This window comes from Garra rufa, chromosome 9 (genome assembly GCF_049309525.1).
Source record: "Garra rufa chromosome 9, GarRuf1.0, whole genome shotgun sequence".
Taxonomy (NCBI): domain Eukaryota; kingdom Metazoa; phylum Chordata; class Actinopteri; order Cypriniformes; family Cyprinidae; genus Garra; species Garra rufa.
Genome location: NC_133369.1, coordinates 26,119,078 through 26,136,560, shown reverse-complemented (window position 1 = coordinate 26,136,560; position 17,483 = coordinate 26,119,078). Strand labels below are relative to the sequence as shown.

General features: G+C 34.1%; 1 protein-coding gene and 1 non-coding gene across 2 annotated transcripts in view; both read left to right on the top strand.

Annotated features, from left to right (window-relative positions):
• Positions 1-206: 206 nt before the first annotated feature.
• LOC141343441 (U7 small nuclear RNA) lies at positions 207-260 on the top strand. Its single transcript, XR_012356745.1, has one exon. It is a non-coding gene; the product is annotated as a U7 small nuclear RNA (small nuclear RNA).
• A 1,830-nt stretch (positions 261-2,090) lies between these two features.
• lpcat3 (lysophosphatidylcholine acyltransferase 3) overlaps positions 2,091-17,483 on the top strand; it is a 32,865-nt gene continuing 17,472 nt past the window's right edge. Inside the window, exons 1-6 of the mRNA XM_073847179.1 lie at positions 2,091-2,221; positions 4,939-5,046; positions 9,369-9,475; positions 10,091-10,184; positions 13,688-13,725; positions 16,986-17,164. Of these exons, the coding sequence (XP_073703280.1) occupies positions 2,137-2,221; positions 4,939-5,046; positions 9,369-9,475; positions 10,091-10,184; positions 13,688-13,725; positions 16,986-17,164 (611 nt within the window). The 5' untranslated portion in view covers positions 2,091-2,136. The remainder of the gene's footprint in view (positions 2,222-4,938; positions 5,047-9,368; positions 9,476-10,090; positions 10,185-13,687; positions 13,726-16,985; positions 17,165-17,483) is intronic.

The following is a 17,483-nucleotide window of genomic DNA, read 5'->3' as shown; positions in this document are numbered from 1 at the left end:
CATATAAAGAAGTTTCACATTATTTTTAAGGTATTTAAAGAAGAATATTGCATGAAATTACCGGATATTTATACATGAAACAATTATTTCCATTTAAATTGCTTTTTCAGATATTTTATAACCTATTTTGACTCCAGTTGTTTGGTCACCATAGTCGATATGCCTGTCGAAAGTTGAGAGTAAGATACATTGTACAATTCTGCGTGGAAATTTGCTCTTTTAGTATTTGTCTAGCAGGTTTCCTTTAAAAGGAAGCCCACCTATCACAGTCTGAATAATAGTTACAACGCTGAAGAAGTCTTAATACTCTTCGAATTGCATTTTGTCCAATTCTGAGTTGTGATTTGTTTAATTGTTGTAACATGGGTTCGTCAGGTTTTGCGAAATGGGAGATTGTAATCAAATGTTAAAAACGTTAGTATAGAAATTTAGCTTAAGATTGATAGAAATTTGTTAAATTTTAATGAGATTCTAATGCTCCATTACATACTAAATATTTACAAATACCGAGATTTACAGAAGTAAATTATAACACGAACGTAGGGGAGTTAAAGTATACTGTAAGTATTTTAAAGAGCTCTACCTGTTTGAAATATTAAAATAAAAAATTCAAATCTATTTTAAATACCAAAACTTAATGAAATGCAAAAACTTTGAGCTTTAAAACGAAATAAACAATTCATAGGATACAAAACATGTGCAAAAGGAATTAATATATACTGCTCAAAAAAATTAATTAATTTTTTTGAGCAGTATAGAAGGATGTTATATGAACACGAACAACAAATTGTACAGTTCGAGTATGTTTGCTTTAACAGACACTAGAGGGCAGTATTGTGACACTGCTCTATCATTTATATTTAGACAATTTTCGTTGTCGAAATGAACAGAAATCAGAACTTTAGTTTTTTATTGCAATTTTTAGAATAATAAACTAACAAGGACAATAACATAAATGTCATCAAAACAAATACAATAATAAGCAAAAACAATAATAATAAAAAATAAATTTAAATGTAAAAAGCAATAAGAAAATTAAATGTCCATAAATAAATACATTTACGGATTTGTGGATAAAGAATTTTCCATATACAGTTAAATACAAAAGTTTACATAGGCTACACCTTGCAGAATCTGCAAAATGTTCATTATTTTACTAAAATAAGAGGAATCATACAAAATGCATGTTAATTTTTTTAAAACCCTTGTTTGTCCTGAACAGATTCTGCCTGCTGGTCCCACAAATTCTTTGGTTTTTCAGCATTTTTGTGTATTTGAACCATTTCCTATAATGATTGTATGATTTTGAGATGCATCTTTTCACACTGAAGACAACTGAGGGACTCACATGCAACTACTACAGAAAGTTCAAACACTCACTGATGCTCTAGAAGGAAACACGATGCATTAAGAGCTGGATGGTGAAAACTTTTGAACATAAACTTTTGCATAAATATATTATGTTTTTTTTTTTTTTTTAGTACTGCCTTTAGAAGCTACAGAAAAAACAGAGAATGTATCAAAGAATCAAGTGTATGTAAACTTTTGAACAGAGACATTTTTATATATTTTTTTATTATTATTGTGGACTGTATGCAAACGTTTTTTATGTGAAATATCTTATTCAGGTCAGTACTAAATAAAAAATAACATGCATTTTATATGATTCCTTCTAATTTTGGTAAAATAATTAACATTTAGCAGATTCTGCAAGGTGTATGTGAACTTTTGACTTCAACCGTTTGAGTAAATTCACAATAAACCAAATAAAACAAAAATACTTTCAATTTTCCTCTGAGAAATTCAGTTTATTACATGTATCTCATTTGTTATATTTGGTGTGTTTCTCTAAATCCAAACCCAAACTCACGGACTAATAACTTGCCCATTATTCTGAAAGAACCAGCATCCTCAGTTCGCGGGTCATTTGGGTGCTTTGAACTGAAATGGCACAAACATTGCGCAAGAGTTTGCAAAATTTAAAAAGTAAAGGTCAGGAACACGGTTCACTGTGATTTGTGTGAGAGGTGACTAGAGGAGGAGTAGCAGCAAGACGGAGTAAGGAGTGCGTGAAGATCTCATGAGCTCCACACACGCACGGAAACCCAACCGCAGCTACTTCCGCCCACACTAAAGATGGCGGCTCCCTTCATGGAGAAATTAGCCGAATATTTAGGTTCCCCCGAACCGGCTGTTCGATTGATTTTGTCAATCTTATTAGGTAAGTGAACGGCGCACAACCAAAATCTTTTAGGCTCTGCTGAGAGTTTGTAACGAACGTCGTTAGGAGTCTGTAGAAACGTGGACAGTTATGTAGTTGTAGTTGTAGTTGTAGTTGTAGTACAAGTGTGCTTAAGTCACACAGCTGTCTACCATGCTCCCAGCAGCACTAAAGACACGGTACCAGCACCAGCTATCTCCATTCATACCGACTCTAGCCAAAATTAAAGGTCGACAAGGGTGACCTACATGCCAGGCGAGATTTCATGGTTAACTGCACCCAACTGCCATGAATGGTTTGACTGCAACTAGTTACAGACTCATTAAGACCTTCATCTGACAGCTGTCTTTTTATTTTTCCTACTGTGTTTTAGTTGCTTGACCTATAAATAGTTGTAACGTTTCAATGCAAATGAAGTTGGGATTCTAGGTTTCAGGTTACACGTTGATAAGAGTAGGGGTGTGAGAGTAGATAGCAGGGTTCTCTGTACTTTGGTCAGGTGCATTCCAATAGACTGCCTAACCACTGCAACCAGATAAATGACATATGGGGCAACTAAACCTAGATTGAGACCACTTTGTTTATTTGCATGATTTCAACGCAAATACTGTTACCTTTCTGTGTTTAATGTGACTGCAATGTATGAAGTGTCAATGAAGTTTTAACAGTATGAATCTTTGTAGCTTCAAAATGATGCCTACTAAAATTATCCGGCTATTCCAGAGGTTTTTGCTTGATGCAGTTGACCATTTCTATTGGAAGTCTGTGCCAAATAAAACCATGACTAGTTTTAATATTCATTCTTCATTCATTATGGCAAAAATAAAATGCAGAACTATGTGTCTGAGAATGAGGACTTCCTACATACTAAAATTACTATAGCTAAAGGCATCAGAGATTACTGGAAAAAATGGCCTGATTTCAGTGAGAATAGCATGTTACACATATAGAAAAAAAAAAACATTAACAAAGTTTAAAATATTTTAACCTTGCACAATATATAGTTATGTTTAGACTTGAATACAATACTGTTGAATACAAATGCAACTTTTAAAAACTTGTTGACTTGGAGACTTAAATAGGTTAAAGTTGAAGTACTAAAATTACTGTAACTGAAATAAATGAAAGCTAAATAAAAAATATTTAAAAAACAAAAACACATAAAATGACTAAAACGTTTTAGGTTTTAATGTTTTTTAAAGAAGTCTCTTCTGCTCACCAAGCCTGCATTTATTTGATCCAAAGTACAGCAAAAACAGTACAACTTTGAAATATTTTTACTATTTAAAAAAACAGCTTTCTTTTTGAATATATTTTAAAATGTAATTTATTCCTGTGATCAAAGCTAAATTTTCAGCATCGTTACTCCAGTCTTCAGTGTCACATGATCCTTCAGGAATCATTCTAATATGCTGAATTGCTGTTCAATAAACACTTTGTCACGTTTCAGCAAAATTTAAAACAGTTGAGTACATTTTCTTCAGGATTCTTTGAATAGAATGATCCAAAGATCAGCATTTATCTGAAATAAAAAGCTGTTGTAACAATATACACTATACCATTCAAAAGCTTAGTCAGTATCATTTTTTTCTATTAAATTTCTATGAAGTAATTATAGAAAATAATACTTTTGTTTAGCAAGGATGCTTTACATTGATCAATAGTGATCATAAAAATATTTATAATGTTACCATTTTAGATAAATGCTGTTCTTCTGAACTTCCTAATCATCAAAAAAAAAAAACTGAAATGTTCTGTTTTCAACATAATTTTTTTGAGCAGCAAATCAGAATGATTTCTGAAGGATCATGTGACACAGAAGACTGGGGTAATGATGCCAAAAACTCAGCTTTGAAATCACAGGAATAAATCACATTTTAAAATGTATTCAAATAGAAAACAGTTTCAAACATCTGAAATTTTTACTCTTTTTGCTGTACTTCAGATCAAATAAATGCAGGCTTGGTGAGCAGAAGAGACTTTTAAAAACATTAAAAATCTTACTGTTCAAAAACTTTTGACTGGAAATGTATGTGATCTTTGATAACACTAAATGTACGTTAAATGTACTCTTTGGCACGTATTAAAGTAAACTTGATCATACTGGACATCATAATATTATGATGCCTAACTTCACATTTTGTCTTAAACCATATTACTTTTATTTCTACTGTTTGTTGTTTGTCATTTTTAGACAGATTATATACTTTCACTCAGTTAATGGTCATAACATGAGAATAATCATCAACTTGTCATTGTCATCCATAATTTTAAGATTGGTACATTCCTGATTGGTTACTCAAGATCACACTGCTGTGGGCATCTATTTGACAATCTCAGGAATGTGTTCAGTTGTGCTTTCAGAAATCTTGTTTTTTATATTCTTGCATGACTTTTAACTGAACACACCTTTAAAACAGATCTCCTGTCCATCAAATGCGCCGTCAGAGCTTTCTCTACTGTGTTGCACCCTGAGAAGACAATTGTTATGTGCCATAATACACGTTCACTTGACTTTGAGCAGTGTTGCTGGGCAAATTGAAAACAAACTTCTATCAGCATACTTTAGATCGGTCATGGACCCTGTGTCTCACCTGGCTGCCAGAAACATTGCTCAAAAAGTTGCCCTACGTATCATCAGCCGTAGGGTTCAGAGAGCATTTATCTAAAATTGCATCACATCATGTGCCTAATCTATTTCTCTGTGTTCCCTCTAGGTTATCCCTTTGCACTGGTGTACCGGTGGTTTTTCTTTCATCAGTCTGCAACAGTTATTCATCTCTTCCACACGTTCTCCGGGCTGGCACTGGCCGCGTTTAATTTTGGTGAGAGAGAGAACCAAGCAGGGAAAGAGTGAAGAACTGAAAGATCTGATATCTAGTGTCTTTACAACTGTAACATGTTTTAAGTTAGACCGACTAGTTTTTTTTTAGCAACACGCTACTGGTCATGATTACATGGATGTCAGTCTTGTGATCTGTGGTGGGGCTCGTCTGCTAGCCCTCAGCGGTCCACAGTTAGCGGCTGTTGCTCCATATTTAGACTGGAGCTGTTCAGCTCGCTTAGTTTTCCTAATCTTGCTCTGTTCACACATACAGTTGTGTCTTATCTATTGTCACAAAAGTGTTGAGCATTCAGTTGAGCTGTTGTTGTTTTTTACGTGTTGAGCTGGAAGAATTGATAGAAAATAGTACTTTCATAATCATTTAGCAAGCATGCTTTGTATTGATAAAAACATTTAAAGACATTTATAATGTTACAGAAGATTTCTATTTTAGATAAATGAATCTTCTGAACTTTCGATTCATCAAAGAATAGTTTTCAGCATAATTTAGGAACATGTGACTGGAGTAATGATGCTTAAAAATTCAGCTTTGAAATCACAGGAATTAGTTACATCTTAAAGTATATTCAAATAGAAAATATTTCAGTATTTTACTGTTTTTGCTGTACTTTGGATCAAATAAATCCAGTCTTAGTGAGCAGAGGAGACTTCTTTGAAAGCATTACACATTTTACTGTTCAGAAACTTTTGACTGGTAATGTATGTCATCTTTAATTACTCTAAATCAATTTTTTTTTTTAAGTTTTAAAAGAGAAGCTTATGAATATTTGTTATGTAATATCACAGTTCTGCAGCTCTGGTTCATTTTTTTTTTCTCATGTGGTTGATTATATCAAAGATATGATCTTAAGCGGATATTTTTAAATTCTCTTGCTCATTTTCATCTGAAAGCAGTTGCACCAAAATTTTTACAAATATTACACTAATACACTATTGTTTAAAAGTTTTTGGGGTTTTAGTTATTTTTTTAAAATGTTTTCGAAAGTCTCACTCATCATTTGATCAAACAAACACAATATTGTAAAATATAATTACAATTTAAAATCATTCTAATATTCAAATTTGCTTTTATTATTATCATTGTTAAAAACAGTTGGCTTGCTTCTTTTTGTGGAAGCTGATACTTTTTTTTTTTTTAGGATTCTTTGATGAATATCCACCTTTTTCTTTTTTTAATGTGGAAGTAAGCCTATGGGTGAGACTTCTGGTACATTAGCCGCTACAGGGAAATAATGACAAAAATACCAACGTGCAGTAAACTGTAAAACTGTTTGCTCTACAAACCAGTGTGCTTATAATTGAGATAATACATTAAAATAATATAGTAAGACACAACAAATTGCAATATCAAGCAGCCAAACAAGCTGATTTGTAGAGCTAAAAAATAGCTGGAAGTGAATGAGACCGGAAGTCAGACCAATAAAAAATAACTTACTTTTGATCAGTTAAATGTATCCTTGATTAATAAAAACATTACTTATCACTTATTCATTACTCATAAAGTTAATAAACACACACCATTAAGTTTGTTTTTTATGGTACTATGTTAGACGTCCAATAAAAGTGCATTGGCACTGATTTCCTCTTGGATAATTTTTCCCTTGTTTGAAAACTGAAAGTAATTCTGCACTCTAAAGTTATTGACTGTTTAGTGTCCTTGAGAATAATGGAGGGAAAATGAAGGGCATCCTGACTAACTGCTCTGCAGTGTGTGGTAATGATTTCCTGGTGACTGTGGCTTTGACATAAAGAAGATTGTGACAGAGAGCAATGAGGTTTTGTTGCCATGGCGATAACCCCTGGTGGTCAGAATGTAGTTAATGAGAATATGAGTGGCAGGTTGAAAAGCAAGCTAATGAAAACCAATGAGTGTTGTGTTGGGAAATGTGAAAAATAACTTGTGCCTGTATGTGTATTTGATTTCTTTTGTGCTGCATTCGGATCTAACAGCAGGTCTGTCTCTCTTTGTTTTTATCTGGGATATTTTACTTGAGTTTTTTCTCTTTCCGTTATTTTTTAAAGGAGAAGTTCACTTCCAGAACGTTACAGATTTTGTACTCACTTCCTCGTCATCCAAGATGATCATGTCTTTCTTTCTTCAGTCGTAAAGAAATAGTTTTTTTTTTTGAGGAAAACATTTCAGGATTTCTCTCCATATAGTGGACTTCCATGGTGAGTTTGAACTTCCAAAACACAGCTTAAATGCAGCTTCAAAGGGCTCTGAACGATTCCCAGCCAAGAAAGAAGGGTCTTATGTAGTGAAATGGTAGGTTATTTTCTAAAATAATTGACAATTTATATACTTTTTAACCTCAAATTCTCATCATATCTAGCTCTGCGTTAACTCGGTTTATTCCGGTTCAAGACAGTTAGAGTAGGTCGAAAAACTCCCATCTCATTTTTTTCTCCAACTTCAAAATCATCCTACATCACTGCAGACGTACCAACCCAGTGTTTACTAAGTGAACATGCAAAGAACATTAAAATCCACTATATGAAAAAGAAATCCTGAAATGTTTTCCTCAAAAAACATAATTTCCTTACGACTGAAGAAAGAAAGACATGAACATCTTGGATGACAAGGGGGTGAGTAAATTGTCTGTAAATTTTAGTTTTGGAAGTGAACTACTTTAAGGGATAGTTCAGCCAAAAATGACAATATTCTCTTCTCTTTCTCATTGTCATTCATTGTTACAAACACCGTCACGTTGTTACAAACTCATATGAGTTTTCTTTTGTAGATTAAAAAAAGAAGAATTTTCAAAGAATGTCATAGACCTCCCCCCCACCATATAATGTAGGGCCCTATGAAATCCATTTTATTTTGTCCTGAAATTTTCTACACTGTTTTAATGGTTAAATAAAATGTAAAAAAAAAAAAAAAAAGTCTAATTTATAAAAAATATGAAACTTTCGCAATTTAACAGTAGTGTAGTAAAAGTTGAACAAATTTTTTTTTAAGGTTCTGTGTTTTACAGTTTTACTTTTTTTTTTTGTTTGTTTTTTTTTTTTTCAAATTCTGTTTCCATTCATTTTCTGGAATCCATTTTAAAGGTTTCATGAATTTTTAATTATCAAAAGCATTTCTTTCTTTAAGAAATAATGTGTAATTTTTTTCTGGTAAATATTCCTTAAAAATAATGTTTGAATAATAATTTTATTAGAAGTAGTAGTAGAATTATTACAATAAGTAATATATTTCTGTCATAGTTTCTTTAAGTTAAACCAAACCTATATTTTGACGGGTTGCTTTGAAAACCTTTATGTTTCTGTTTGTATGTAGTTTTTGTCAAAAGAAATGGTAAAAAGGTCATCAAACGACTCTCTGGGCAGCTCTAAAGATTATATTTATATGTTTGTGTACTCATATATTGAGGCGGCAGAGGCTGAAAACACCGCAAGCGTCACACATGCTTCCATTTGTGTGTAGTAAACAAAAACGTACGTCTGCTCTATTCATTCACAAAGAAACAGAACATGCAGGATTCATATTTAAATAGTCTTTTTGCAACTTAATATTCAAAGACACTAGTCCATATTGCATTTTGATTTGATTTAAGTGTGCTGACCTACTTTTGATTTATTCATCCAAAATTAGTAGTACAGTAAATTTCAGTTTTATGACTAATAATAATGGGCCCTAATAATGAATGTGAATGGGAAATGGGTCTGGCAGGCACCACAAAAAATATAATTAAAGTCTCATAAGTGTAGTCCATGCAACTTGTGCATTATATTTCAGTCCTAAATGAAGTTATACAGTATGTTTGTGCAATGAACATGGCAAATATTGCATAGTTTTTAACTGATAATCTTCGCTTCAACATCTCATTGCTCTGCAATGCTCAAAAATGTCATACAGACTTCCAAAAACATCAAACACCAGTGGTTCTCACGTGTCTCATGAGCAAATGTTTTTGATTTGTCAGTGAATTTTCAATCTGTACTTTGCAGAAAACTGTTGTATGGCTTCAGAAAACTTAGAAATATAATGTAGTTTTACTATACTGTTAATGGTGTAACCTTTTAACCTATGTACTCATTCTGTTTCATATATGGGAAAGAGAGACCTTCAAAAAGGTCATCACTCATTCAGTGAAAAAATCTTTTTTTGTGTTCCACAGAAGAATAAAATCACACTAGTTTGAAATGATGTGAGTAATGTTACCAGAACTGTCATTTTGGCTGAAGTATTCTGTTCAGTTTTGATTCTTTATATTGTTGATAAAGTGTTGCATTGTCATGTCATGGTCAGGTGGTACTGGAATGCAATAACATCATCTCTCCATGTCCTTCTCTCAGGGTCTCAGGTCTGTCACTCCTTGTTATGCATACTCATTCAGTTCTTGTTGCTGAGGCTGATGGGAAGGACAGTCACTTGCGTTTTGAGTAGCTTTATCTTTCAGATGGTGAGACAACACACACATTCACACACACTATCTCTTTATCTGCTCTTGTGCTCTTGATGTGATTTTGTGCACAAAATGTTGCAAGCTTATCAGTACTGTAGTGAATCATGTATTTAACCCTCATTTAAATAGTTAAACATGCTTAACATTGAAGTATTAGATTTTACTCTTATGAAGACTTACAATGACGCTTTACCCTTCCTCTATGAAAAATGTTTTATGTTTTTAAATGTATTTTATGTCAGGGTCACACAGACCCCTGCATAACGCGTAATTCACATGATGAGATTTTCTGACTGGTGCACTCTTGCCAGTTTGTTGTTTTGGTTTTTGTAATTGTGTTTTATGTAAACCAAGGTCGAATTGACCCGAGTGGAAACAACGTTACTGGAATGTCTAGTAGTCACATTTCCAAAAAGTGCATGTTTACTTTGGTAAAACAGATTGATGAAGATTTAATAATATGTGCTAGCTGAGTTTTGATTAGGTCAGAATAACCTAAAAGAATGTGAAAGGAAAATAAGAGCTTGATTATAAAGTTAACGTATATCTTTAGGGTCGGTTCGACCCCTAGACATTGACTTTACTGTTTTAAGTGTTTTTTTTGTGTGGCAGGTATATCTGTTGATGGGTTATTACTACACAGCTACAGAGGAGTATGATATCAAATGGACCATGCCTCACTGTGTCCTCACGCTCAAACTCATCGGTATGATACCTGCATTTACTTCATTTGTTACTCATTAGAATTTATATCTTTACAAATGGATTCTTTCTAAATATTTATCACAAGGCACTGAGGGTAAATTTAAGGTGACTGGGATGGTTCTCTTTGTTTTTTTGTGACCATGAGATTTTTTTGTCGAGGTATCGACATCCCTATGTCGTGGTCTCAAGATGCTATGTTGAGGGAACAACGTCTTTTTCTCGTGGCCACGAGTTTAATGCGTAAACAAACCTGCGTGACCATAGTAACACGGAAATATCATAGATGGGTTGATTTAGTGCTGTCGCGATTTGTCGATTCTAATCGACTATTCAATCTTTTAAAATCTTCGATTTAATTTTGCCTGCGTCGAGTAACTGGCAAAATACCGAAAGTGCCGCAATTTCTGAAACGCATTAGACAGTTTTCCAAGGCTGCATTATATATTAAAACCTATTTAGAAGTCGTAATTAATCATAATTGTGATTTCACAAACGCTACGACTCAGTTAAATATATTCGATGCAGATTTAATATGTGTGCGTGAGTTTTTTTGCATGAGAATACATAAATATCTTTCTCGCGATTTCAAAATAGAAGTTTAAACCCTCACTCTGAGTTTACATGTTTTGATGTCACAAACAGTGGCTGTAGCATTTCTAAAGACACAGAATATTTAAGATTAAGTGAATTTGACTTGAATGTTGTTTAGTCAGTATTAGTCAATATTTAGTCAACATCGCGCAGTGAAGTGTAAAACAATCGTCAGGCCGTTGGCGCCCTCTGCAGGCCTTTATTGTAATGCATAATGTACAGGTCCTTTTAAAAAAATTAGCATATTGTGATAAAGTTCATTATTTTCTGTAATGTACTGATAAACATTAGACTTTCATATATTTTAGATTCATTACACACAACTGAAGTAGTTCAAGACTTTTATTGTTTTAATATAGATGATTTTGGCATACAGCTCATGAAAAACCCAAAATCTCAAAAAATTAGCATATTTCATCCGACCAATAAAAGAAAAGTGTTTTTAATACAAAAAAAGTCAACCTTCAAATAATTATGTTCAGTTATGCACTCAATACTTGGTCGGGAATCCTTTTGCAGAAATGACTGCTTCAATGCGGCGTGGCATGGAGGCAATCAGCCTGTGGCACTGCTGAGGTGTTATGGAGGCCCAGGATGCTTCGATAGCGGCCTTAAGCTCATCCAGAGTGTTGGGCCTTGCGTCTCTCAACTTTCTCTTCACAATATCCCACAGATTCTCTATGGGGTTCAGGTCAGGAGAGTTGGCAGGCCAATTGAGCACAGTAATACCATGGTCAGTAAACCATTTACCAGTGGTTTTGGCACTGTGAGCAGGTGCCAGGTCGTGCTGAAAAATGAAATCTTCATCTCCATAAAGCTTTTCAGTAGATGGAAGCATGAAGTGCTCCAAAATCTCCTGATAGCTAGCTGCATTGACCCTGCCCTTGATAAAACACAGTGGCCCAACACCAGCAGCTGACATGGCACCCCAGACCATCACTGACTGTGGGTACTTGACACTGGACTTCAGGCATTTTGGCATTTCCCTCTCCCCAGTCTTCCTCCAGACTCTGGCACCTTGATTTCCGAATGACATGCAAAATTTGCTTTCATCCGAAAAAAGTACTTTGGACCACTGAGTAACAGTCCAGTGCTGCTTCTCTGTAGCCCAGGTCAGGCGCTTCTGCCGCTGTTTCTGGTTCAAAAGTGGCTTGACCTGGCGCCTGTACACGGTGGCTCTGGATGTTTCTACTCCAGACTCAGTCCACTGCTTCCGCAGGTCCCCCAAGGTCTGGAATCGGTCCTTCTCCACAATCTTCCTCAGGGTCCGGTCACCTCTTCTCGTTGTGCAGCGTTTTCTGCCACACTTTTTCCTTCCCACAGACTTCCCACTGAGGTGCCTTGATACAGCACTCTGGGAACAGCCTATTCGTTCAGAAATTTCTTTCTGTGTCTTACCCTCTTGCTCGAGGGTGTCAATGATGGCCTTCTGGTAGGGCTGCGTTCAGCTGGAGTGTTCAGAGGCGTAAATCACTGACAAGCTACGCCAAATCACGCTAAAAATCGCATTCGATTCGATTCGATTTTTAGCGCGATTTGGCGTAGCTTGTCAGTGATTTACGCCTCTGAACACTCCAGCTGAACGCAGCTGAACGCACGTGATGGAGATTTACTACTAATCAAAGTACCGGCTTCATACACTAAACGCGCCTTAGAATCGCTTTCGATTTTTCGCCCAGCCCTACCTTCTGGACAGCAGTCAGGTCGGCAGTCTTACCCATGATTGCGGTTTTGAGTAATGAACCAGGCTGGGAGTTTTTAAAAGCCTCAGGAATCTTTTGCAGGTGTTTAGAGTTAATTAGTTGATTCAGATGATTAGGTTAATAGCTCGTTTTGAGAACCTTTTCATGATATGCTAATTTTTTGAGATAGGAATTTTGGGTTTTCATGAGCTGTATGCCAAAATCATCAATATTAAAACAATAAAAGGCTTGAACTACTTCAGTTGTGTGTAATGAATCTAAAATATATGGAAGTCTAATGTTTATCAGTACATTACAGAAAATAATGAACTTTATCACAATATGCTAATTTTTTTAAAAGAAGCTCTATTGTTTTATACATTATGTATTTCAACAGTTTAGTGGAATAAAGCCATATGATTTCTTGCTTTTTTTTAATTAATTTTTTTTTTAACTTATTATTGCCTCATTGCTATCATATATGCATTTTAAGTAATTTTAAAGGCTATTGTTCACTTACATCTATTTTTATTAATTAATAATTGATAAATTATTAATAATAATATTATAATTATTTTTAATTATTATTATTATAGGGCCCTATGAAATGTGTTTTATTTCCAAATTCAGTTTTTTTCCATTTTAATTTTTCTATACTCCATTTTAATGGTTAAATTAAATTGTCTAAATTAAAACCTGTCTAATTAAATGAGTTTTAGTTTTACCATATTCTTTTCCATTACTTTTCTGGATTCCATTTTAATGGTTCCATTCAATTTAAATAATCAAAAGCATCTCCAATTAATTGAGTTTATTAAAAATAAAATATTCTTAAGTAATATATATGTATAATATAATATATCGTTTTATATATATATCGTCATCCAAGATGTTCAGGTCTTTCTCAGTCGTAAAGAAATTATGTTTTTGTTTTTTTTGAAGCTGCATTTAAACTGCATTTTGAAAGTTCAAACTTCGGGGCGCCATAAATATCCATTATATAAAGAGAAATCCTGAAATGTTTTCCTCAAAAAAACATAATTTCTTTACGACTGAGGAAAGAAAGACATGAACATTGGATGACAAGGGGGTGAGTACATTATCTGTAAATCGTTATGAAAGTGAACTAATCCTTTAATTCACACAGTGAAGAATATGCAGTGTTTTATATGTTTTTATATAAAGCTCATGTCATGCCAGCACTGATGATGATTTCAATTTCTCATTGCAGGTTCAGCGCTTGATTACTATGACGGTGGAAAAGAACAGGTGAGTGTGACTTTATAAGCTGCAATTGACTTCCGCCATTTCTGTCTTTCTTTGCTGTGTTTGTTCAGCTGTGGTCCTCCTATCATTATCTCACTCCTTTTCCTCTTCCTGCATCACTCTTTGCATTTTATGTGTGATTTGAGCACAAGGAACTGATGGGGAACCCCAAAGTATCTTCTTCAGTTGTGAAGCAGCTGTTCTGCTAAATGACCATTATGGATCAGTGTAATGATGCCTGGCAAGGTGAAGTGTAGTTCCCTGAGATGTAATTGTGTCATCTGTTAGCTCTATACTCAGGGCTCGCAAAATCGCTAGCCCGACGTCCCGGGGCTATTGTATTTTCCAGTCGGGCTACCAAAAGGTGTCACCAGGCTGCCCGACGGGCTATCGTAAAGTAGAGGGCTCCTGCATGTCTTTAAACTCCTCAATTTAGTTGTATCAAATTTAAGGCCATAAAAAGCTTTAAATATGTTAAATAGTATAAGAAAAGTCTTAATTATAATTTAGGAGGTCTTACATTTGGGGACGGAAAGACGAGAATGGCGATAGGGCTGGATTAAACTTCAAAAGGCAGTGATGTCATTGAATAAATATGCGCACTGCATGTTTCAAAGTCAAAACGCTGCACGGATGTCTTTATATGAATGTATCTGAAGGGAGCCGACTGTCCTCAGAAACTTTCATTTCATGCCTGATGAAACAACATTAATGCTGCTTTGTGTACAGCCGTTACTATGGGAACCGTAGTATATCAGCGCTCCTAAAGCGCCCCCTCTTGACAGAGAATAAATTTTTATTTCCACATTTTTTTTCAGCTGTTTATGGTCAAACGATTGCAATTATCGACCTATGTTTTTATGCAGCAAACACATAGAGTTAAAAATGTGAAGGAAGTTAATGTGCCTTCTAAAATACTAAACTTATCGTATACTATTTGAACTGAACTGGATGATGATATCACTGAATTCATTGATGAACTGCCTTTAACTGAAAATTGATTATTTACAATAATGCGTTACTTACACACTATTGTGCTGTTTAAATACTGTGCAGTTGCTTTGACACAATCTGTATTGTTAAAAGCGCTATATACATAAAGGTGACTTGACTAAACAATTAAGACAGTAATATTTATGTTTTAAATAAATATAATAAATGATATACTCGATTTAGAAATTGCCTTAAATTGATATTTAAAAATTCTGCAGATACACTAAATAGTGAAATAAAATTCCTTCCTTGATATTTGTGTATTGAAAACATTTTTGATTAAGACTCCTATCTGATTTTCTATATTTAAAAAAAAAAGAAGTCTTTTTTTATTTGGGCTAGTTAAATCAATTTTCGGGCTACCAAAATCTGAAGAGTACCTGCCCGAAGGGCTACCAGAGATTTTGAAATTTTGCGAGTCCTGATAGTGCATTGAGCTCATCTGAGGCTCAGATGAAACCCCTCTATCTAAATATTAATAATAGCCATGGCTTGACACTGTTGGCTTCTTCTTGTGATGGTGTGTAAGCAGTTATATCTCTGTTGATCTCTCCCTGTTTGTTACTCATCTAAAGCAGTTTTATTGAGGGTGTAAAGATCACCGGATGACTGAAAATAGACCCTGTTTACACGTAGTAATAACATCCGTCTCAGGTGATACAGTCACAAGTGACCAGACAGATGGTAGTGTCACATCTGGTCAAAGGAGAAACATGATATCACTTATTGGATGCTCATAAAGTGAAGCCAAAATTGCTGCACTGTTTTCCCAAATATACTTGAATTATAGCCACAAATGTGATGTTTCAATCTCTCAAAAAAAAACGAAAGGCCAGATTTACTAAAGCAGCGCAAATTAGCACCTGTTTTTAGAAATGCTTTTTAGGCACAAATACCAGTAATTTGACAAGCGCAAACATTAATAAATAATGTTGCATGACTAAATTACTCCACTCCCATAAATTTTGCATCTGAAAAGGAAATTCATACAAATGCAGATTCAATAAGGTCAGGTGCAAAAATAACTGTGTCCACGCCTTTTCAGCGCTAATTCATCTCTGCATGTCTTTAGTAAATCTTGACAGTACTATTTTAACGCCAAAAGGCAGTTTTGCTCAAAACTCAAAGTTAAAACGTTTATGATTTATAATGTTGCAAAAGATTTTTATTTCAAATAAAGATTTTTTTTATAACTTTGTTCATCAAAACCTCCTAAAAAATCAGTTTCCACAAAAATATTAATCAGTCAACTGTTTTTAACCTTGACAATAATAAAAATGTTTCTTGAGCACCAAAAACACATTAGAATGATTTCTGAAGGATCATGTAACACTAAAGACTGGAGTAATTAGAATAAATAAGGCATAGGAATAAATTACATTTTAAAACATATTAAAATAGAAAACAATTATTTTAAATAGTAATAATGTTTCACAATATTGCTCTTTTGATTAAAAAAAAACAACAACAAATGCTGCCTTGGTGAGTATAAGAGACTTCTTTTAAAAACAAAAAAATCTTACAGACCCCAAACTTTTAAATTATACACTGATGCTCAAAGGTTTGGAATCAGTAAAATTTAATGCATTTTAAAGGAGACTTTTCTGCTCATCAAGGCTGCGTTTATTTGATTAAAAAATACAGAAAAAATGGTTATATTGTGAAATGTTAATGCAATTTAAAATAGTGGTTTAATATACTTAAAAATATAATTTATTCCTGTGATGCAAAGCTACATTTTCAGCATCATTACTCCAGTCTTCAGTCACACGATCCTTCAGAAATTGTTCTAATATGCTGATTTATTATCAGTGTTGAAAAAAAGTTGTGCTGCTTAATATATTTTTTTAAAACCTCTGAATCTTTTTTTTTTTTTTAGAAAAAATGTTAAAAACAACAGCTCTTATTTAAAATAGAAAACTTCTGTAACTGTAAACACCTTGTTCAAAGTTTGGGTCAGTACAGCAATGGCTGATAAAAAATTAGCTTTGCATTACAGAAATAAATTATATTTTAAGTATATTAATATTGCAATAATATTTCATAATATTACGGTGTTCTGTATTTTTAATCAAATAAATGGAACTTTGATGACCATAAGAGACTTCTTTAAAAAACATTACAAATCTTACTGATCCCAAACTTTTGAGCGCCAGTGTATCTGTTATCTTTCTAGATGTCAACCGTTTTTCAACTTATCTGCTACAGCAAGTTGTATTTTCCCAGCCCCTTTTTTTTAATTCATTGACTCGTTTTCTTTTATCTAACAGTCTCAGTTGAGTGCTGACCAGAAGAACTCTGCCCTCAACTCTACTCCTTCTTTGTTGGAGGTCTTTGGTTTCTCATACTTCTATGGAGGCTTCCTTGTAGGGCCTCAGTTTACACTGCGAAACTACCAGAAGCTGGTGTCTCGAGAGATGTCCGATGTCCCCGGACAACCACCCAATAGGTAAGTACACAAAATGTCACAATCTAACAATCCAATCTCAGCCACCTTCACTCAAACCAATGATTTTACTGCTTGTCCACAGTTGGACATTTTTCATCTGAAGTGATTTGCAGGATTCCTTTGTTCATTACAAGGGCAGATCTTGACTTGTGACTTTTGTTACTAGCTCAAGGGCACCGTGATAATGGAAAAAGTCTTAGCAGCTCATGTGATTAAAGGGATAGTTCACCCAAAAATGAAAAAAACCTGTAAGACCTTTGTTCATATTTGCAAGACAAATTAAGATATCTTCGATGAAATCCAAGAGCTTTCTGAGCCT